Source organism: Belonocnema kinseyi, chromosome 7, assembly GCF_010883055.1.
Source record: "Belonocnema kinseyi isolate 2016_QV_RU_SX_M_011 chromosome 7, B_treatae_v1, whole genome shotgun sequence".
Classification (NCBI taxonomy): Eukaryota; Metazoa; Arthropoda; class Insecta; order Hymenoptera; family Cynipidae; genus Belonocnema; species Belonocnema kinseyi.
The window spans coordinates 8,398,423-8,422,537 of record NC_046663.1 but is presented as its reverse complement, the minus strand read 5'-3'; the positions used below and the strand labels follow the sequence as shown (position 1 = coordinate 8,422,537).

At 27.8% G+C, this 24,115-nt stretch overlaps 1 protein-coding gene across 1 annotated transcript in view; it reads right to left on the bottom strand.

Moving 5' to 3' along the window:
* LOC117176305 (facilitated trehalose transporter Tret1) overlaps nucleotides 1–24,115 on the bottom strand; it is a 68,430-nt gene that overhangs the window by 9,493 nt on the left and 34,822 nt on the right. The window contains exons 2-4 of the mRNA XM_033366507.1: nucleotides 14,117–14,334; nucleotides 9,214–9,627; nucleotides 2,479–3,059 (exon numbers count right to left, since the gene is read on the bottom strand). Coding sequence (XP_033222398.1) covers nucleotides 2,479–3,059; nucleotides 9,214–9,627; nucleotides 14,117–14,334 — 1,213 coding nt within the window. The remainder of the gene's footprint in view (nucleotides 1–2,478; nucleotides 3,060–9,213; nucleotides 9,628–14,116; nucleotides 14,335–24,115) is intronic.

Below are 24,115 nucleotides of genomic sequence, written 5' to 3'. Positions count from 1 at the left end.
ACATTCCTACTATACTTATACAAGCCATCTATTTACAAACAAACAAGATATGGCTTTGTGGCGTCTTACCCACGCTGGCATCTTCCCCCGGTTTACCTTATAATTCTCTTATTTAAATCTTATCAATGATTTTACAGAAAATCTTGCTTTTTGGCATGTCGGTGAAAAAAATTCTTTTTTCGATCTATTCAATAGCTTAGTGATAAGAGCACCCGACTGACAATCGCTAGACCTGAATTCGATTTCCATCGTAGCAAATAAGAGGGATCTTTCTTTGCAGATAAAAAGTAAAATTAATTTTATATACATACTTACAATTTTCGAGACAAAAAAATATCTCGCTAAAAGCGAACGTGCTTATTTTATAATTCTAAATAAGGTTATAACGTAGAGAGTGGAGTTCACGTAGATTGTGAAATCACATTCTAAAAATTTAAAAACGTAAATAAAATTTTTTTGAAATGTTTAAGAATTTCTCTTTTTTTATCTGTTTTCAAAAACTTCCCCTCTTTCCTGTTTTTTTTCGCTGCTATAAGAACCAAATTACTAAATGCCAATAAAAAATCCAAATAGAATTTATCTCTTTTGTTTGAATGATCTACTATTTGGTTGAAGATTTAACTTTTTTGTTGAAAAAACGATTTTTTTAAACTAATTTTTTATCTGAAAATTTAACTGTTTTATTTTTGGATTAAAACGAATTGTGCTTAGCTGAAAACTCAACTATTCAATTGTTTATTGAGAATTTATATATTCAGGTGTAAAACTCAACTACTTTGTTAAAAGTTGAACTACTTCGTTAGAAATTAATTTTCTGTGGTTGAAGACTTACATTTTTAAACTATAAAATTAACTTCTTTTTTTTTTGTTAAAATTGCATCCTTTTTAGTTGAAAATTCCACAATTTGGTGAAAAATGTATATATTTTGTTGAAAATTCGTTTTTTGTTCTGAAAATTCTATTATTTTCTCTTGAATATAAAAATCTTGGAAATTCAACTATTTTTTTGTACATGAAACTTTTTTTTGTTAAATTAGAAACTTTTGATTTGCAAAATTTGCTATTTGTTTGAAACTTTATTTCTAGAGGTTAAAAATACAACTTTTAGGTGAAAAACTCTTATTTTCGAATTAAAAATTAAACTATATATAGTATAAACTATATATAGTTGAAATATCAACTATCAACATCTTTTGGTTGAGGATTCATGATGTTGGGTTAAAAATTTAATTATTTTTCCAACAATTATTTATCTTGGTGATAATTAAAGTGTTTTGTTCAAAAGTAATCTTTTATGGTAGAAAAGCACTGTTTTGCTTAAAATAAATGAGTAAAATTGAACATTTTTATTTTGTATCTGAAATATTGTTTTATTCCCTTTATAAAAGATTCGATCTTAAACACATTACAATATTAAAATTTTGGTACTTGAATGCTACTGGTCAGGAAAAATAAAAAATAGTTCAAAAAAATCTGAGAATTTTGAAAATGAAGTTTTCACCCGGAAAAACTTATAAAAATACAAAACATTGCCATTGGTCTCAAATCCCGCATCTTATTATGTCGGAAAATTATAAATTACGTACAGTAAGAGCGGAAGGGGGGAGAGTAGAAATATTTTATTACGGTTCATTACAGGGGGGGGGGGGGGGGGGGGATTGCACAGGGCCTATAATCCGTGACGTACTTTATGTACGGCCCTAAGAGGGTTTCTATTTTTTTTAACAAGGTGACCTTGAAATAACCTTGAAGATCATCTTCAGGGTCAAAACTAAGGTCACCATTGAATTCTCATTGAAAATACCTCCTATTGATCCTGATTTTAGAGCCTTCAGCATTTTCGACTGTGAAGTCTGTTAAAATATTTTTTTGTACGTTTTATGTTTGTTATTATGTTTGTTATTTGTTAAAACCCCTGGAGGGGTTTTAACTTAGCACAATGATCAGAGAATGGATTAGAGTCACTGGTAAGTAGCTAACGAGCCCAGCCCGGCTCTCGGCATTTGTGAGCCGAGCTGCGTTCATCAGCTAACTTAACTTTGGTTCTAATCCGCTCCCTGTTGATGATCATTGGGAAAAACGGTAGGTTTTAATAGAACATTATGCAACAAGGGGCGAAAGAAGCAGATTTTTTCTGCAAATGGGTTAACTGTTCGCTTTTACTTTCTCGCCGCAAATTTCACTTTCGCCCCCCAAATTTTACTTTCGCTCCGCTAATTTTACTTTCGCCCCGCTAATTTACTTTCCCCCCGCTAATCTACTTTCGCCCCGCTGAGTTTACTTTCGCCCTGCTAATTTCACTTTCGCCCCGAAAATTTTACTTTCGCCACGCTAATTTACTTTCGCCTCACAAATTTTACTTTCGCCCCCCAAATGAGGTTTGCGGGAAACATATTCTACTTTCGCCCCTATTATCGGAGGAAAAAAAGGCCTACTTCGGCCAAGTGTGGAATAAAAATAAGTTTAGAAATAGCCTACCTGGGATGTAAATACTTCGCCGGCCAGAATCCACGGCAAGAGTCGAATACCCAAATGGGAGAAAAAGGCAGCCCCAATCATCAAGGTTGTCGGAAGCCAAGCATAATTTGATGCATCAATGCCATTACTGTTGAGAAGATATCCATAGACGGCCGAGACAAAGAAACAAACGAAAGTACCCACGATTGAAAAAAATGTCAATTTCCTTTTTCCAGTAAAATGAATCAGTACAGCACACATAATTGTAGCAACAAGTTCTGCAAGTCCCAGGAAAACAGTTGCAGTGTATTTATTGATGGGAGCATCCAGACCTTTAAAAATTATTACAGCGAATGTCTGAAGAGTAATTGATCCACCAAATGCGGATATGAAGAATGATATCGCCACCAACATAAATGGAACGTAAAAATTCCTCTTCTTATAATATTCCATAGGATTCGATTTTGTTTTTTCGCTGCTAGTCACTTGGGAGATTTTCATACTGTCACACATTTGCTGAAATTCTTGTTTCACATGAGCAGTTGAAACCCAACCACGTAGCCAACATAGGGCTTTTTCTGATTCCGCCATTCGTCCTTTACCTATAGAAAAACATTTTTCAGAAAACCATTGGGAGTTGGAAGTTGCACTTGGGAGTTAAAACGGGGTTCTTTATTAGGACACTTGGGAAGAAGTGATTTTTGAAATTTTGGACTGAAAGAAATTGTTGGAAATTAAAAACGGAGAATTTAATGACATTTGGTGGAAAGGTAGAGGACATTTTTCAGTTTAATTTACAGGGCGGCCATTTTAATCGAAAAAAAATACCTGGTTTTTTTCCAGTTCGCAAAAATTCTTCATGGTCAATACAAATTTTAAAATTCGAATATTAAAGCTAAGTACTTTTCCATTTGCAATAATAAAAAATAAACTTAAAATTAATGCACTCAAAATGGAACTCTTGAATTTTAAACTTTTGATATTAAAGTTTAAAAGTTTTTTAATTACAAATTTTCGTATTGAATTGCTCAATAATTTACACTTTAAAAGATTAATCATATAAACTGCAAAATTTAATTTTTTTACTTTTAAAAATAAGTATGAGTTATAGATTAAGATTCAGTCCTAAAAATATAAATCGACGTTATCATTTTTAATGTTCTAAATTGGAGAATCAATTAACTTAAAAAAATTTTAATTATATTATTTTAAACAATTTTAAGCTAGAAAGTTAAAAATTGAAAAATTATATTTTTTTAAACTGTACACTTCTTAAATTAGAAGTGAATTTATTTTTATCTTAAGCAGATTAAATATTTTCATATATAAATATAAAAAAACATATTATATATAAATAAATATAAAAATACATTTATTCAGAATTATTGTCAATCGAAGTTTTAAATTAACTTTCAATCTTTTCAAAACTTCTAAATACCTCTTAAAATTACTTAAATTTTGTGTACAAATAATAAGTGTTCAATTGCAATTTAAACATGAAAATTCAACTATTTCACATACAAATGAAACATTTAAAAAAAAGCAATCAAAATTGTAACGTTCAAAGTCTTTGCAATGTTGACGATTCAAGGCTTTCTAAATCAAACAATCCAGTATCTAATTGTTTAATTTTAAATGTTTGGTTTCAATTTATTCGTCATAAATAAACAGTTGAATATTGCTAAATACTGAATAATTATTCCTTTACTTAATTAAAATATTTGAAACTGGTTGATTTGGATTATCACTGGTTACAAAGGATTTCAGGTTTGAACAGATTTCAAGAGATATTTAGAATTTCTGAAGGGATGTGAAAGTACATTATTAGACTTTATGAAATATTACGGATTTTTTAATAATTTACAAAGATTTCTAGGCCTTGTAGAAAATTCTCAAATATTTAAAAGTATATCGACGGGTGTTAGAGAATCTCCTAAGGATTTAAACGATTTAACGAAATTCTAAAGGTTTTTCGGATATTAAAAACGATCGCAAGGGATTTTAAGGAATTTTAATTTAGATTTCACAATCTAAACAACTTTTAAAGCCGAGGAAATAGGGTGATATTTTCCAAAATAATATAGAAACATTAAGGGAATAAATTCTTAAGATTTTAAAACAAATATATTGCATTTTCCTCAAAATAATTGAATTTTCGTCTAAAGTATATTTTATACCAAAAGAGATCATTTTTATTTAAATAGTTAAATTTTTATGTTAAAAAATAACTTTTTAGAAGATGAATTAATTTTCAAACAGAAAAGTTGATTCTTCAGCAAAATAATTGAATTTTCAATCCGAAAAGATGAAGTCTAGGAGACTGTTTAATTTTCGACAAAAAAATTTTATTTTAAACCAAGAAACATTATTTTCCAATCAAGAAAGATGACTTTTCTACCAGAAAGAACAATTTTCAACAAGCGTTTGAATTTTTAAGAAGAAAGATGATTTTCAATCAAAACTATTAAACTTTCAAGCAAAAGAGACGGCTTTTTATTAATAATTTTCAAATATAGCGTCATTTTTACCAAGGAAGGTAAATTTCGAAACAAGAAAGACAACTTTTCTACCAGAAATATGAATTTTCGATCTGAAAGGACAAATTTTTCCAACCAGAAAGACCAATATTCTTAAAAAAGCGTTTGCATTTTTTACCAAAAAATATTAATTTTCATCAAAATGATTAAACTATTGTACCAAAAAAAAATAGTTTTGAAAATAATATTAGAACATATGAATTTTCAATCAACTAGTTGAATTTTTTACTAAAAAAGGTTATTGTTCTATGGAGTGGCTCAAAAACGCTTTTTTTAGAGGGCAACGATTTTTGAGTTTTTGGAATAATTTTTTAGGGTTTAAAAAAATGTGACGGGAAAGTAAGGGGACCTGTTGAGAATTATCCAACGAAGAATTTCATGTGTCAGACATATGGGTTTAAAACCCCCAACACACTCCCACGTTTACCTGAAAACTACCCCTAAAACAAAAAAATGTCAATTCTTCATGAAATCAACATTTTGAGCACTGTATTCTGTTTTTTTTTTGCTTAAAATTAATAATATTGGTCTAGTGAAATAGTTATGATCATTTGTTAATTAATTTTAAATTATTTAGGCAAATGGAATTTGTTAAAATTTTTTTTTGAAAATGTATTTTTTCTTTCTTAAAATTATTAGTATTAGTCTAGTGGAATATTTAATAATATTGGTTTATTAATTTTTAATTGTTTAAACAAACGTAATTTGATTTAATATTTTCGTTTTAAATTCGTTTCTTCCCTAAAAATTATTACTATTGGTCTAGTGGAATATTTATTAACATTAGTTCATTCATTTTCAATTATTTAGACGAATAGAATTTGTTTAAATAATTTCGTTTTGATTTTTTTTCAATAAAAATGATTACTGTGGGTCTAGTGAAATATTTATCAGTAATAATTAATTACTGATTATTAATTAATGTAATAATAATTAATTCATCAGTAATTTTTCATTATTAATTTTTAATAACAAAAATTAATCGAACAATGTTGAAAAATATTCCACTGAAGAAACATTAATAAGTGTTAATAAAAAAATTATTTAAAAAAATTGTATTTGTTTGAACAATTGAAAATTAATGAACGAATCTTAATCAATATTCCACTAGACCAATAGTAATAATTTTTAAGGAAAAAAACTAATTTTTGAAAAAAATTGTTAAATAAGATTCCATTTGTTTAAATAATGAGAAATTATCGAACCAATGTTAATATTCCACGAAACTAATAGTAATAATTTTTAGCGGGAATAACGAATTTTCGAGAAAAAAATTATTCAAACAAATTCCATTTGTCTGAATAATCAATTAAAATCAATTAACCAATGATAATAAATATTCCACTAGACCAATATTAATAATTTTAAGTGAAAAAAAGACGAGAATACAGTGCTCAAAAGGTCGATTTAAGGAAGAATTGTCATTTTTCGTTTTAAGGGTAGTTTTTAGGTATTTGTGGGTGCCTGTTAGGGGTGTCAAACCCATATATCTGATAGATGAAATTCTTTGTTGGACAATTCTCTACAGGCCCCGATACTTTCCTGCCACATTTTTATAAACGCTAAAAAATTATTCTAAAAACTCAAAAAAGTGATTTTTACATACATGGGAAAATTCAAATCGAAACCGACACTTCTTAAAATAAAAAAATAAAAAATTAGGGAATTTCTTTTCCGGATTTGGAATAAAATGGGGGGATCGGTGCCCTCTACATGCAAAAAAAATGTTGCTATGTCATTTTGGACCACTCTAGTGTTCAGCCAAACATGGGAAATTTTAATATTTAGTCAAAGAAATTAATCTTCAGCCGAAAAAATTTTTTTTCCCTGAAAATAATTTTTGTTATAAACAAATAATCTTCTTGGTTGAAAATTACTCTATTTTGGTTTAACGTTTATCATTCCAATTGAAAATTCATGATGACAGGTTAAAAATTCGTCTTTTTTGCATGAAAATTAACTTTCTTGTTAAAAATTTATATTTTGGGGTTAAATTTGTAACTGTTTTGTAGATAATTGGTCTTAAATATTGGCTTTAAAATTCAGGAAATGTCTTGAAAATTCTTCTAATTTTTTAAAAGTTCATATTTAAAAAAAAAATGCAATTGCCTTGAAAAAGAAGTCGTCTTTTGAGCTTGAGAATTGAACTATTTGCTTAAAAGTTTAACTATCTTCGTTTAAATTGAATTTTAAAATAAATTTTGTTGTCATTAAAAGTTCTTCTTTTTTACTTCAAAAATTTATCTCTTTTGGTAGAAAATCTTATATGACTGAAATTGCAACTAATTGGTTAAAAATGCAATATATTTCGAATTTAAATATTAGGGATTTGAAGCGTTGCACACTTAATTTCAAATGGTATCTACATTAACTTTAGTCCCAAGAATTCAGTTCCCTATTATTTTCCTATTTTTGTAAAAAATCACCCTGTTTCCGCTGATTATTCATTATTTATATTAATCACTTTTGGACCCATTTTGATTTTTTAAAAATTAAAGTTCAGTAAATCCAAAAAAAACTTGGCGTTGCGAAAGTTGGCCCCTCTATTTGTTTATTGTTAATTTTTTCACTCAAATTTCATTATTCCATTTACTTTTTATAAACAAATTTTAGGAACAAATTACCAAATAGTCTTATTATCAGTAAAAAAAATTCTGTTTGCTAAAAATGCCTCATATTAATGTAGGAATGATATTTAAATACAAAACTAATTAAAAATTTTATAAAAAGTATTGTTATAAATAATTCTTGTGACAAAATATTAAAATTTGAGATTTTTTCCAATTGTAAATTCCTTCGATCGCCAGAATGACTTCAGATATTCCTTAAAATATTGAATATTTGATAACATATAACAATTTAATTTTTTATAAACAAATTATATAACTCAATTCAAAATAATGACCCTTTCGCATAGAAAAAAAACTTTGCACTGGAAATGTTTTAAGCTGTTGGACGAATAACTGCTAGTCACAGCAATATTCGGCAAGTTAAAAATAACCATTGTTATAAATAATTCTCGTGACAAAATATTCAAATTGAAGGTTTTATCGAATTTTAATTGTCTTCAATCGCTAGAATGGCTACGGATCTTCCAACACTTTAGATTAAAAAATTCAAAATGTTAGCAGTTTCTCTTGGAACAATTCAGGATTCCAATCGCAATAGATTTAGGCAATAGATTTTTCAGGCAATTGCTTTACAATTGCCTACATTAATTTTGTACTTATATATTTTAATAACGCAAAATCCCAGAATTACAAAACAATACGAATAGGTCAAAATTTAAGATTTGTTTATCTAATTTGTTTAGAAAATTTTTAATTATTATATTTGATCAAATAATAATAAATATTTACCATTTTAAGGAATAACCTTAAGTTATTCAGGCGATTGAAGGAAATTATAATTTGAAAAAATCTCAAATTTGTATATCTTTCCAAAACAATTGTTTATAACAATAATTATTCTAATTTTTTTCATTAGTTTTTTAATTAAATGTCATTCCTACAATGTCATTCGTCTAATAGCTTGAGAAATTTCCATTGCAAAAAAAATCGATACGAATGGGCCAAATTTTTGAACTTGTTTATCTAATTTGTTTATAAAAATTCCAATTGTTATATTTGATCAAATATTATTAAATACTTATTATTTCAAGAAATAAATGAAGTCATTCTGGCAATTGAAGGAAATTATCATTTGAAAAAATCTCCAATTTTAATGTTTTGCCATAAGAATTGTTTATAACAACGGTTATGATAAAGTTTTAAATTATTTTTATAATTAAATGTCATCCCTACATGAAGCTCTTTTAGCAAACAAGTTTTTTCCGATAATAAGACTATTTTTTCATTTTTTTAGAAAATTTGTTTATAACAAATAAGTTGAATAAGAAACATATTATTTGTATTCTATGAGTCCCTAAGAATTCATTTAAGACAATATGAAATTTTTCTCATTAGTTATTGAAGTATAACCAATTTGTAAGTGCAAAATTTCCGTTTTTCCATACTTTAAGTGAAAAAATTATCAATAAACAAATAGAGGGGCCAAATTTCGTAGCACCAAGCTCTTCGGAATTTAATGAAGTTTAATTTTTGTTTTTCATTTAAAATCGGACCAAAATTGAAGACTGGACATTTTTGAACGAAAAAAGTGCATTCCCTCCCATTGTGGGGCGGCCCCTCATTTAATCTAAAATTTATTCCAAACTTACTCGCAAGCCAGTAAGGACTTTCCGGGACGAAGCAGAGAGCCGAGAAACACATCAACGGGTAGGCAATGTTGATGAGGGCTGTTGTTCTCCAGCTGACCAAACTTCCAGTTAACATTTGAGCGAAAATTCCAAGAATAACAGCCACAGTTGAAGTGGCTGAGAGCATACCTCTCAAATGAGGCTGAGTTATTTCAGCCACATAGGTCATCACAGGTGCTTCCAAAAGTCCACCAGTTAACCCCGTAATCACCAAGGAAACGAACAATATTGTAGAGTTACTTGCATAGTGATACATAATCCAGGTTAATATAAAAGGAAAATTAGCCAGCATCATAGTTTTCCGTCGGCCCAAAGTCTGCGATATGGGGCCGCTGAAGACACAGCCAATAGGCACTAGAAAGAGGTTGAGGCTACCTAGAAGTAAAAATTGATAGATGTCTTACACCTATTTCGTTTGGACTAGGGTGGAGCGAAAAAAGATAATTTTCAGATACTCTTGGGGGGGGGGGCTGCTCAAAAGTTGTCATCACATCTAAAGAAGAAGCCCCCGAAAAGTTTTTTTTGATCAACCAATATGTTCAAACAGTGAGTTCTGTGTCACAACATAAACCATCCCAGTGAAAAAAAAATTAAGGATGTCCTAGATACGTCTTTGGGACATCCCTAAGACGCTTTTTATAACATGTCTTTTGGTCATCCTAGGGATGCTCTTAAACGTCTAATGCCAGTAGAAAAGATGTCCCGAGAACGTCCATGTCTTTAGGACGTCTTTAGGTCATCTTTAGGATATTGGACGTCTTAGAGACGTTGATTAGCCCGACATAGGACGTCTCAGGAACGTCCTAAGAACGTTCTTGGGATTTTAATAGTTTTCTGCCCACTGGGATACGACCTACAATTTTGGCCTAAATTCAAAAAGTCCACATATTTCTGAAAATAGTTACTCCCGAATTGTTGGGGCCGCTGATTACGAAATTTAGACCTCGAATACGTAATGAGCTTAATTTTCTTTTATTTTTCCAAGCGGACCGCGTAAACGAAGCGGTTAATTGCTTGACCGTAAAGTGATGACATAGCAGCCGTTCCGTTCAATGGGCCCGCTAGAGCGTATTTTCATACTTCTTCGAATTTATTCGGAATTGCACCTAGAATTTAATACTTTCTTAACTTTTTACATATTTATATTCATTAAGGTATTTATTTATGTTCTTAATTTGTAATTTTTGAAAGCATTATAAAATGGCCCTGGCGGACTCAGTAAACAGAACGACCACTATCAGTCTACATATTTATCTAAAAATGATTAGTGTTCAATTTTTGGGGCCGCTGATTACGAAATTTTTACCGCAAATACGTAATGAGCTACCCTAAAAAGCCCCAAGTGACTATTTTAAGCCAAATCCGGCTCAATCCTTTTTTTTATTTTCTCCTGCAAAGCTCGTAAATGGACCGGTTAATTGCGTGACCCGAAAGTGACCATAAAGTGGCCGTTACGTTTACTGGGCCCGCTAGGGTATTTTTACTTTTTATTTTTTTACATTTATTCACAATTTACATAGAACTTAACACTCCCTTAACTTTTTAATTATTTATATTCATACAGTGAGCGTAGAAAGTATTCGCGCACTGTTTTTTTTTTTTTTTTGATAACTGATTAAGGTCTCTTATTTTAATTATGCTAAGGCAGAAAAATTTTCTCTTCGAAATTTGTATTGCCCTCGAGAACAATTTTCAGTGTTCTTAGGCTCATTTTGAAGCTATTTTGTCACCGTATCACAACAGCTTATCTCTAAAATCGTAAAAATGTTCTTATCGAATTGCAAGAACTTGAAGTTATAACAAAAAATTACAAACATTTCAAAACATCTTATCTGTAAGTAAATCAGATTAAAAAATAAATATATATTTTGAGGGCAGGAGACCGCTTGCTCCTCCTACGATCGCAGAGCGCTGAGAGCACCAAACAAGAGCGCCAAACTAGGGAGCCAAACGAGGGCGCCAAGCGAGGGCACCAAAAGAGGGCGCCAAACGAAGGTGCCAAGCAGGCCAAATTAGCTTCCGCCTGCAGCTTAAATTGACCTTCATCCGCCCCCAAAATTTAAGTTATTGCAATTCGTTAAGCATAATTTTATAATTTATACCAATGAGATGTTATAATACAGTAAAGAATAGCTTTAAAACGAGCCGAACAACATTGAAAAATATTGATTATTTAAGAAGTTATTGAACATTTAAGGAAATATAAAAATTGTCACTATTTTTTCAATGTCTACTTAAAAATTAGACTAAATAGCTTCATCGTGGGCTCATTTTATACAGAATTTCGAGAACAATACAAATTTTGAAAAAAAAAATTTTCAGCTCTGGCATAATTAAAATTAAGATAACTCATGCCGTCAACAAAAAAGAGGTGTACGAAAACTTTTGAAACTTCTGGTATATAGGTACTTATTTATGATTTTAATTTTTTAATTTTTTAAAGCATTAATAAATAAAAATAAATATAAGGGTATAAAAAAATAAAAAATGCATTACAGATTTTTTTCACTCAAGAGGGCAATACACCCGCCCCCAATTTCTCATTTCTGGAGAAAGAAAATTTGTAATTTTTTTCAAAATCCGAATACTAACATGTGCCACCGGGCACTTCAAAATCCCATTTAATTAACATGGGGAAATTCTGAATTTTCGAAAAATTGAATTTTCATTTCCAACCCAACCCCACTCACCCCACAGGGCCCCAAGCATAGCCCAAAATCAAGAATCTACATTTGTAAGTATTATTGTTACTTTTTAGCAATTTCCGTCGTCTTTTTCATACGAATAATTACTAATAAACAATTTGAATATTTATCATGACTTTAAACATTTTTAATATATTATTATTAATTATTATTAATTTATTATTATTTTTACTTATTTCAAGAATCATTTATTCCCCGAAAATGTAAAAAATAATCGTATTTTCTGATTGAAATGCAATATTTTGTCATTTTTTGGAGTAGTATATTCTTCTAAAAACATTATGTAATTACCTAAACAATTCATTTTTATTTGTTTTTAAAATTTCTGAAAATTGAGCCAGAGATATCCAGTTTTTTCAAATTGGCATCCTATGCTACTTTTTGTTGAATAAATACATAATTTTGCTATATTTCTTCTAATGTTAAACAAGGTTTTATTTGTTTAAACAATTTTTATTTGATCAAGCAGTTATTTATCGATAACTAACAAAAATGAAATAAAACAGAAGACATAAAATTAATTCAGATTTTTAAATTGTTTTTTGAAAAGTAGTTATTTAAACGAATTATATTTCTTTAAACAATTAAAAAGTGGTAAACGTATTCTGTATACACTATACAGTCAGAAACATTATTGTTTGTGCTCTATTTTATTTCATTTTTTTAGTTATCGAAAAAACTGCTTGAGCAAATCGAGATTATTTAAACAAATAGAGATTTATTAAAGATTAAAAAAATGTATCAAAATTATGTAATTTTTCAACTAAACGTAGCATAGGATACTAATTTAAAAAGAAAGTTGATATCTTTGGCTCAATTTTTAGAAATGTTTAAAACAGACCATAAATTATCATTTAAATAATTACATAATATTTTTACAAAAATGTACTACTCCAAACAGAACTAAAAATTACATTTCAATCAGAAAATACGATTATTTTTCACATTTTTTTGTAATTAATAATTTTTTAAATAATTTATATTTGTTAGTTTAAATTTGCCCTAAATAATCGTTTAATTGTTTAATTATTTTTTTACTTTCCCTAGCGGACCTCGTAAATGTACGGTTATTTACATGACCGTAAAGGGACCACATAATGGTCGTTCCATTCACTGGGCCCGCTAAGGTATATTTTTATACTTTTTCACATTTATTCATAGTTCCCTAGTGGACGTCTTGAACGGAACACAGAATGAATTTGAAGTTAACTGGGCCCGCTAGGGCACATGCCCCTCCTTTTTCTCATAATCTTTATTATTTTGTAAGACATTGATAAGTAAAAATAAATAAATATAATTTAAAATTGTAAATTAATGTTGAAGGATGAAAATATGCCTTAGCGAGCCCAGTGAAGTTAATAGCCAGTAATTGGTCACTTTACAGTCACCTAATTAACCGATCCATTTGCGAAGTCCGCTAGGGCAAATAAAAAAAATTAAGGCGAATTTGGCTCAAAATAGTTATTTAAGTCTTTTTAGCTTTGCTCATTAAGTATTTGAGGTCGAAAATTAGTAATCAGCGACCCCAAAAATCCCCCAGTAATCATTTTCAGCTAAATATCTGGACTTATAGTGAATGTTCTGTTCACTGGGTCCGCTAGAGCTTAGTTTCATCGTTTTTTACAAATTGAGATTCAACTGTATTTATTGGTATTTATTAATATCTTACAAAATTTCAAATTAAAAATTGTGAGCGACAAACCAACTCGCAATATTGCAAATCGGGTTAAACATATGTAATTTATAAAAAATTATGAAAATATGCTTTAGCGGACCCAGTGCCCGGTATGGTCATTATGTGGCAATTTTACGGTGACGCAATTGCGCAACCGCTTCGTTCACGCCATCCGCTAGGGTTTCTGGCCATAATGGATCCGTCATTTAACATTTTTAAGTATTGACTCCAGATTTGTGATCAATGATAAAGCAAGAAAAAAATTTTTTAAGTGAATAGTTTGGCCTTAGTTAAATACATTCAATAGTCAATTGCAAAATAAGATTAGAATAAAAAAAATTGGAAAACATTCCAGCAGCAGGAATCGAACCCTGACCATGCAGTAACAAGCCCGAAGCGCTACCGCCTGATCTAACCGGGAGTAAAAAAAATACCGCATCGCAGTCCATAAGACAATTAATCAATTTATAAAATAAATACTTACTTAACCATGTTAAATCATCCTTAGTAACACTGATATCTTTTCCCTCCTGGAGAACGGGGAGAAGTATTGTCGAAAATCCCAAAGTGGTTCCAAAAGTCATGAGGAGTAGATTTTTTGCGCCAACAGCTATACATTGTGGTGCTGCTTGTCTAAATACGGAAACTGGAGGATCCATAAAGTGGCTATTTATTTCGGACTGATTCATCTTCTCACCATTACTGAAAATTATAAAATTTTATTTTAAATTTTTTACTCTATACTTTATAGATCATTTTTCGTGGCAGGCGCAAAGCTTAATTTTTTTAATTCCTTGACCAAAATTGACTAAATTCCAACCCAAAAAGTGACTTATGTGCATTAATAATGTGACTAATATTCTTTTGAACTAAAAAGAGTTCAAATTAATTTTAAAGAAAATATTCAGAAAACTTAATTGATTTAAGTAAAATTAGAGTGAATTTAGAAATATTTAAGAGCATGTGACAGTCTGTCACATGGTCAATTGCACGTTTATTATATTCGACAGCCTTATAATTGTAAAATTGAATATATTGTGCCGAAATTTTGTAAAATGTTTTAAGATATATAAGAGAATATCAGTCTCGCTGAGTTGAGTTTTTATTTTGTTTAAATAATTTAACTTTCTAATTTCGATTTTAGGCAGGGCACTAACGCCCTGTTCTCAGTTACATTCCAAATTAAATCATCAATAGAATCACATTATTTATACAAAATAAAAACCCAACTGGACCAGACAGATGTAACCTAATATATTTTGAACGATTTCACAAAATTGCAGCTCAATACAATTATTTTTCTACTATTAAAGCCGCCGAATATATTTAAAAATTTCGTCCACATTATACAAAAAGATTGAAGTGTTGAATTTTTAACTTTTTAACTTTAAAATTGTAAGTATTCAAACTTGAACTATTACAGGGTGTCTACTGGGCCATACATTTTGCAAAACCCGGAAATGCCAGCGAAATTATTTTTGAACAGGGGATTTTAACCCCTTTTAGAAAAAAAAATCGATCAAATTACCAAAAATATAACAAATTTGATATCACAGCATAAAATGCAATTTAAAACAGGTTTAATTTAAAAAAATTAATGTCGTAGTCTTTTGGTGTGGGGCAGGGGGGAGCGTAGGTAGCCAAAAACATTTGTTACATTAAAATTTCTTTAAAACTTCAATAATTTTTAGAAAAGTTATCCCTCTTAGTTAAAAATTAAACATTTTTCTTGAAAATTCGTATGTTTGGCTAATAATTCAACATCTTAATTGAATTTTTCTTCTTGACTAACAAATTTTTTTTAATTAAAAATGTAACAAATTTGTTAAAAATTAGTCTCTTTGGTTTTAAAATTCATCTCTTTCTGCAGAAATTTTAAGTATTTTGTTGCCAATTCAGTTTTTCTTGGTTAAAAAATAATGTAATTATCTGAAAATTTAACTATTTAATTTTTGGTCAAGAATTTATCTTTTATAGCAGAAAATTAAATTATTTTCTTATAATTTCATACGTTTAATTACGAATTCGATTTTTTAGTACGAAATTTAACTATGTGCATGAAAATGCATGTATTTGATTAAATAATCGAAAATGTAACTAATTCAATTTTGGTTGAAAATTTATATTGATTAGTTGAAGGTTCACCAGTTTTGTTGAAAATTCGTTTCACTTTTGATTGTAAATTAATTTTTTAAATCAAAATTTAATTATTTCTTTTCAGGTTGAAAATTTATAATTTTTAGTATAAAATTCATGAATTTAAAAAAAAAACTCTTTTTTGGTAGAAAAATAATCATTTCGGTTAACAGTGCAACTGTTTGGTTGAAAAATATTCTACTTAAATTGAGGATTCAAGTCTTTTGTTGAGTAGTCATCTTTTCTGCTTAAATTCAACTGTTTTTGTTACAAAATTAAAATTCTTTTTTTTAAATATCAACTATTACATTTTCGTTCATAATTCATTTTGTATGTTAAAAATTAATTGTTTGAAAATTAAACCATTTAGTTCCAAATTTAACTATTTTATTGGAAATTAACATCTTTGTCGAAAATTCAACTTTTTGTACAAAATTCTTTTTGTCTTTCTTTCTTTTTTAATTTTAACTATTCCAATTTTTGTTTAAAAATTGATCTTTTCAACCTCGTTTTCAACTGTATAAATTCAAGCATTTCTTTGAAAATTAAACTTTTTTATAGAAAATTAATAAAAAATTACGTACGATATGGAGGGGGGGGGGGGGGAATTACAGATTCTAAAAAAGGGGGTATAGTATTCAAAATTTTAGAAAACAACATCACTTAATTTATGCATGGTCCCTAATTTAAGAAGATAACCATTTTAAAGTTTAATAATGCATTCATAATTAAACGCATTTTTCAATTATAAATCCTATTCAAAAATTGTTTAAGTCAAAAATGTTCTATTTTTAGCCCATTTAAATAAAAAAAATTAAATGAAAACATTTTTTAAAAATATTTATCAATGGTTTTCTGTTCATTAAAAATAAAAAATTATGAATATCTAACTTGAAGTTAAGGAAAATGAAACAATTTTTTTAATTTGCAAATTTGTTGATTTATTGCTTAATTTATAACATTGAAAATGATAGCGTGGATTTATATTTCAAATCAGAAATCTTCAAAATGATACATTCAACAAATTTAAGATTTTTTAGTTTTGCGACATTAAATTTTAAATTGTTAAACTGAAATATGTTAACAACTTAATTTTTTTGTTGAAATTATTGAGCATTTGAATAAAAAAATTTGCACTTAAAAAATTGTTGAGCTAAGAAAAAATTGTAAAACCATCTACACGAAATTATGTGATTGAAATGTACATTTCCACTTGGCCTTCAACTGCAAACTGGCTCAAATTACAGCATTACGAACATTTTAATAGTTCACGAAGACCTTCAAGAATACTCAAGTTTCTCTTAGCTGAGAAGAAGCAATCTTTTTACTCTCAATTATTATTATTTTTTATTATTTATTATAATTTTTAATATATTATTAATTATTTTATTATTTTTATCAATATAATATTAATAATATTAACTAATAACAAATATTTTCTAATATAAATGATAAAAAAGATAAAATAAGCTTATAAATGCTTGAACACGTTAACTAACAAAATTATCGTTTTCTAAATCCGAATTAGTAATTAATTCGAGGAGGCGATCTATTCAGGTACGAGTTCTACGAAAATTTAAATAAAATATATGAAAAATAGCTTTTTTTATACAAATTATTAACAATGTTTACAGTTGATTCGCCAAAAAAAATGTAAAGGGTCAGTTATTTTGAATTTTACAAACAATAACAATATTTTTTACTAAAAGAATGTTGCGTGGTAGATGTTTTCAACAATTTTCTTTTTTTTTATAGCGTAAACTGAAAACAACCATATCTTAAATTTAAAAAACCAACTGTTTTGGAAAAAATCGTCTTCTTTTTTTTCGTTGAGTTCAACTGTTTTTAATTAAAATTTTATTAGTGGAAGTTTCTTTTCCTTGATGGCGAATTTTTATATTATTTGTTTTTGTTTCATTTTTTATTATAAATGGCTCTTTTTTATTTGAAAAATTACAATATTGGTTCAACATTCATCCTTTTTGGTTTCATTCAATGGCTTTTAATTTAAAATATTTTTTGATTCGAATATCAACTGTTACATTTTACATTGTTTGTTGAAGATTTATCTCTTTGGTTTAAATTAAACTATTTTAATTGAAATCAGTTTCCTTCTTTAAAAATTGGTTACCTGAAAATTTAACGCATCTGTTTTTGGTTACAAATTCACCTCTCTTTTAATTTTAAAATGAACGACTTAGATAAAGATTCGTATATTTGATTAAAAATTTGTTTTTTTGGTTGAAAATTAATATTTTTGGTTAAAACATTATTTTTAAGTTTGAAATTTAACAAAGTAATTCTTAAAAATTCGTTTTTCTATTCTTGAGAATTGATCTTTGTAGATTAAAATTCAAGTATTTGTTTAAAAATTAACTTTTTTAGAACATTATTCTTCTTGTTTGAAAATTCATTTATTTTGGTTAAAAATTCATTTCGTTAGTAGAAAACTTAACTACGATGTTAAATTTTTTTTTATGTCAAAGATTAATTTTTAAAATTAAAAACTCGATTTTTGGGTAGCATATTATTCTTCTTGTTTTAAACTAAAAATTAATTTCCTTCACAGAAAATTTAACGATTTGATTGAAATTTTTTTTTGGTTTGAAAATTAATTTTTGATCTTAAAAATAAAGTATTTCGTTTAAAATTGGTCTTTTCTGTTAAAATTCAACTGTTTTTTTTATTCAATATTAAAAATTTTTTTTTTCGAAATATCAACTATTCAATTTTTCGTTTAAAATTCATCTTTTTCGGGTCAAAGTTATACTACTTTGTTAAAGGGTGATTATCTTTGGATTAGATTCAACTATTTGGTAAAAAGCACTGCTGTTTTATAGAAAATTAGTTTTTTAAATTTAAAAATTAATTTTATTAATTAAAATTTAACTTTTATATTTTGGGTTAAAATAATAATTATAATAATAATTTTTTAGTGAAAAATGTAACTATTTGTTTAAACATTTATTAATCTGGTTAAGAATTCGTATTTTTTAGTATAAAATAAAATTTGTTGATTGAAAATTCATCAATTAGTAGCAAAGTGAATTTTTTGGTAGAAAATTCAATTATTTGTTTAAAAGTTTATGTATTTTATTAAAAATCATCTTTTGTATTCTTAAACACTAATCTTTTTAGTTGCAAATTCAAGTATGTGTTTGAAAATTGACTCTTCTTCAGAAAATTCTGTAGAAAATTGATTTCCGTCTACTTTGTTGAAGAGTAATATTTTTGGTTAAATGTCAATTACTTTAGTTAAAAATTTATCTCTATCACTTAAAATTAAACTATTCCATTAAAAAATTCATTGTCTTTTTATCGGTTAAAAATTAGTTTTTTTAAAGAAATAATTTAACTATTTTATTTTTGGTCGAAATTTTTTTTTAGTTGTAACTTCACTTTCTTGGTTGCAGACTGTATATATTCTTGGAAATTAATTTTTTTTATCTGCAAATTCCACTATTTAATTTTTGGTTTAATATTAATTTTTTTAGTTGAAAATCTGTTTTATTTCTGTAGGAAGTTTACCTTTTTACTTTCCACTTTAAATATTCAGTTTGGAATTTAGGTATTTTGTTGAAAATTTTCCTTTCTAGTAGAAACTTAATATTCTTGTTTGAAACTGAAAATTAAAAAATTCATTTCCTTCCATGAAACTTTAACTATTATATTAAAAATTTAATGTTTATTGTTGAAAATAAATTTTTGAAATTAAAAATTGAGTATTTCATTTAAAATTGGTCTTTTCTGTTAAAATTGATCTGTTTTTTATATTTTATATTACAATCTCCTTTGGTTAAGAATGCAAATATTTGTTTAAAAATTTAGATATCTGGTTAAGTTACCGTATTTTTTAGTAGAAATTAACCATTTTTAGTTGAAAATTCATCTGTTTGGCTGCTTAGTCGATTGTTTGGTTAATTTTTTTTTTTACAAGCAAATTCATTCCTCCCATGAAAATTCAACTATTTTATTGAAAATTTGCGGATTCTTTTTTGGTTGAAAATAAATTTTTGGACTTAAAAATTGATTATTTCATTTAAAATTTTTCTTTTCTGCTAAAATTCAACTGTTTTTTCAATTTTTTTATTTCATTTTAAAATCTTTTTTTATAGAAGTATCACATATTCACTTTTCTCGTTGCATTGATCTTGTTTGGTTCAAAGTTATACTGCTTTCTTGAAGAGTAATATTTTTGATTGAAGATTCATTTACTTATTTTTTAGAAGCAAATATCATTTGCTCCGATGAAAACTTAACTATTCTAATGAAAAAAAAATTTTTAATGTTGAAAATTAATTTTTTTAACCGAAAATTTAACTATTCTATTTTCAGTTCAAAATCTTTTTTTTTCAGTTGTAAATTCCTAATTTTTTTGCAAATTGTCTATATTCTTAGAAATTCAATTTTTTTGTCTAAAAATTTCACTTTTTCATTTCTGGTTAAAAAAATAAAATTTTTCTAGAAAAAAATTTAACGATTTTGTTGAAAATTCGTTTTGTTTTAGTAGGAAATTTACATTTTTCAGATACAAATTTAAATATTTAGTTTGGAATTTATGTATTTTGTTGAAAACTTTCCTTTCTAGTAGAAACGTAATCTTCTGGTTTAAAAACTCATCATTTTGGTTCAAAATTGTACTACTTCATTCATTCAAAATTTATCTTTATTAGTTGAAAATTGTACTTATTTGTAGAAAAACTGAGAATGTTTTAAAAATACGAACTTCAAATTTTCTTCAGTAAACAATAATGTTATGTTTGTAAAATTCAAAACTACGCAAAAAAAGTGACCAGTAATTAAAATATTAATTATTTTCTCTTAAAACTAAATTATTTACTCTGTTGCTCTATTTTACATATGAGCTTTAAACTTTTATCAATAATTTGTATGAAAAAAACTATTTTTGACTTATTAAATTTAAATTTTCTCAGAACTTGGACCCAAACAGATCGCGCAATCTGGTGAGTGGTAAAGTTGCTATGAATTTCTATGTGCGAAATTTCACCGTATGGCGGCGCTTCTCGCACGTGGCCCTACTTCAACATGAAATCCAATGGGGAAAGTGTGAAAAACATAAAAATCTAAACATTTATCAATTTTAGAGATGATTCAATTCCAAAGTTCATTATTATTGTTAGTACAAATATCTCTAGAGTGTTAGTTACATATATAGAAGAATTTATAGCAAAATTCTGTTATACAAAATAAGAATCCAACGACTAAATTTGGACCACAACGAATAAACGAAAACCAGAAAACCCTATTGCAATCTGAAAAAAACCCAAAAAAAAACAAAAAAAAAACAACAAAAAAATAAAATAAAATTTTCGGAAAAAAATAAAATAGAGGAAAAAAAATGAGAAGGCAGCCAACCACATCCCCTTTCTTCTCTTTTTCTTTCTTTCGTCTTTTTTATTTTTATGACCATCAAATTACAATAAAATAAAAATAAAAACATAAATAAATAAATTTGCATTATCAACGTTTCGGTACTCGTACAGTACCCTTATCAAGGCAAGAAAATTTTAAGTGGTAGAAATTGACAGCACCCACGAACAGGTGCTCTCTCTTTGATACCAGTCTGTCCCAAGTAATTCATCCCACAGATCCTGCAAGTGATCTTATAGACAACACCACCCTTTTCAAAATTATCTAAAGGATCCTTGCAAAAATTTATCACTGAATCCATTTTAAATGGAATGCGGAAAATAGTATGAATTTTTAATTTTTTTAACATGAGTTCAATAGTTTTAGAAATTTGACAAAAAAATGGAAGAACGAAAGTATTAAACGAACTATATTCCTATAACTCTTTCTGATTATCTACAAGCAAATTATTAATGTCTTCGTTTTTGATTTTTTGAACTCTAATTTCAATATGTTTCTCAATTAACTCCTTTGGATAATGATTCAGAAAAAGGATATTCCTAACAATATTCAAATTTCTTGTGTGAAATACTACTTTTTCTGTACCAATTGGTAATAATATTACCATTCAAACCCTTAATTACTTCCATGTCCAAAAAACTGATTTTATAACCCTGTTCTATTTCATGAGTAAATTGAAATTTTTGATGAAAACTGTTAAAAGTATCAATGACAATCTGTAACTTTACTAGACGAACACATAATAAGGTATCGTCGACAAACCGAAAATAAAAAGGCCGAACAAAATCTAATTTCCCAAAAACAAAACTCTACAAATCTTCCATCACTAATTTTGCCAAAATCGGAGAAATGACTGAACCTATGGGAGTACCAGACTTCTGTCTATAGAAAGATCCATTAAATTTAAAATAAGTTGACTCCATAATAAAAAATATCCCTTTAATGAAATCTTTTTGACATAAACGAGTACGGGTTTTTATATTAGTCCATCTATTTAAAATTGCCTTTTTAATTAATTCAAGGAGTATACCCGGAAACATTGCAATAACATCCAAAAAAATCATGACATGGTCATCTGGAACCCTTTTTTGAATGATACTTTTTTGAAATTCCCAGCTATTTTTGACATTGTATTTAGAAGTTGTGATAGAGTCCTTGAGAATCAAATTTAAATTTTGTTCTAAAAATTTGGTGGGAGTATTAATATTTGAAATACCTATTCTTAAGGGATAGCCATCTTTGTGAATCTTTCTCAACCCATAACATCTTGCAAGAACTGTGTCTTCAGTGTTAAGATCAGTCCATCTTATATCCTTTCCCAGAAGTCCTTTCTTTCTCCAATTGTCAAGCATCTTAAAAGTGTCTCTTTTTAATTTTTTAAATGGATTTTCATGCAATAATTCAAAATTATCATTATCAGAAAGCAAATTCTCCATACTGCCTTTATCAGCATTCATGCAAACCACATCAGGGTTGCTTCTAAGAAACTCTTTCGTCATCATGAAAACTTTAGAAATTCTACGATCAATATAACTGATATGCAAACTATTTTTCTCAACAAAGCTCTTTGACAAGTGTAAAACCTTATTTCGGAAATCCTGCTGATCCAAAATAGGAATTTTGTGTAAATTTGATTCGACATCTTTTACTATTTCTATCATTTGTTTTGCCTTAGTTTTTATTACACGGTTACTAAAACCTTGACCTAATCTGAGAATATCTGTGAATGAATCTGGAATTTGAATATCTGTCAAATCAACAAACCAAGGATCTTTACCTCCTTCAAAAATCCTATGTATATTTAAATTTTGTTCTTGAACACTAGTTTGCTGATGAATTAAATTTGAAAGTTTGTTATCATGTTTTACATCACTGCTTAAAAATCTTTGATTAAGGAGAAGAGATTGTTATTGCAATGTTTCCGAGTATACCCCTTGAATTAGTTAAAAAGGCAATTTTAAATAGATGGACAAATATAAAAACCCGTACTCTTTTATGCCAAGAAGATTTTATTAAAGGGATATTTTTTATTATGGTGTCCACTTATTTCAAATTTAATGAATCTTTCTATAGACAGAAGTCTGGTACTCCCATAGGTTCAGTAATTTCTCCGATTTTGGCAGAACTAGTGATGGAAGATTTGTAGGGTTTTGTTTTTGGTAAGTTAGATTTTGTTTTGCCTTTTTATTTTCGGTTTGTCGACGATACCTTATTATGTGTTCGCCTAGAAAAGTTACAGATTGTCATTGATACTTTTAACAGTTTTCATCAAAAATTTCAATTTACTCATGAAATAGAACAGGATTATAAAAATCAGTTTTTTGGACATAGAAGTAATTAAAGGTTGGAATGTAATATTATTGCCAATTGGTACAGAAAAACTACATATTTAGGTAGAATTTTAAATTTCCTTTCTGCTTATCCCTTTCAAAACAAAATTGCAGTAATTAAAAACTTAGTTGACAGAGCTTTAGGTTTGTCCCATTGTTCATTTCACACAAGAAATTTGAATATTGTTAGGAATATCCTTTTTCTGAATCATTATCCAAAGGAGTTAATTGAGAAACATATTGCAATTAGAGTTCAAAAAATTAAAAAGAAAGACATTAATAATTTGCTTATAGATAATTAGAAAGATTTAAAGGAATATAGTTTGCTTAATACTTTTGTTCTTCCATTTTTTGGTCAAATTTCTATAACTATTGACACTTGGTCAATCGCTTTTCAAGTTTTTTTAATCCTTCAGAAAAGTGCGTTTTCGGAAGTTCCTCAAAATAAGCACTTACAGAGGCAATGACGTCTTCGTTGTCTGGAAATCTCTGTCCACCGATCCATTTTTTCAAGTTTGGAAAGGAGAAAAGTCACTGGGGGCTAAATCTGGTGAATACGGTGGGTGTTCGACCAATTCGAATTTTAGTTCTTCAATTTTAGCCATTGAAACGAAGCATGTGTGAAC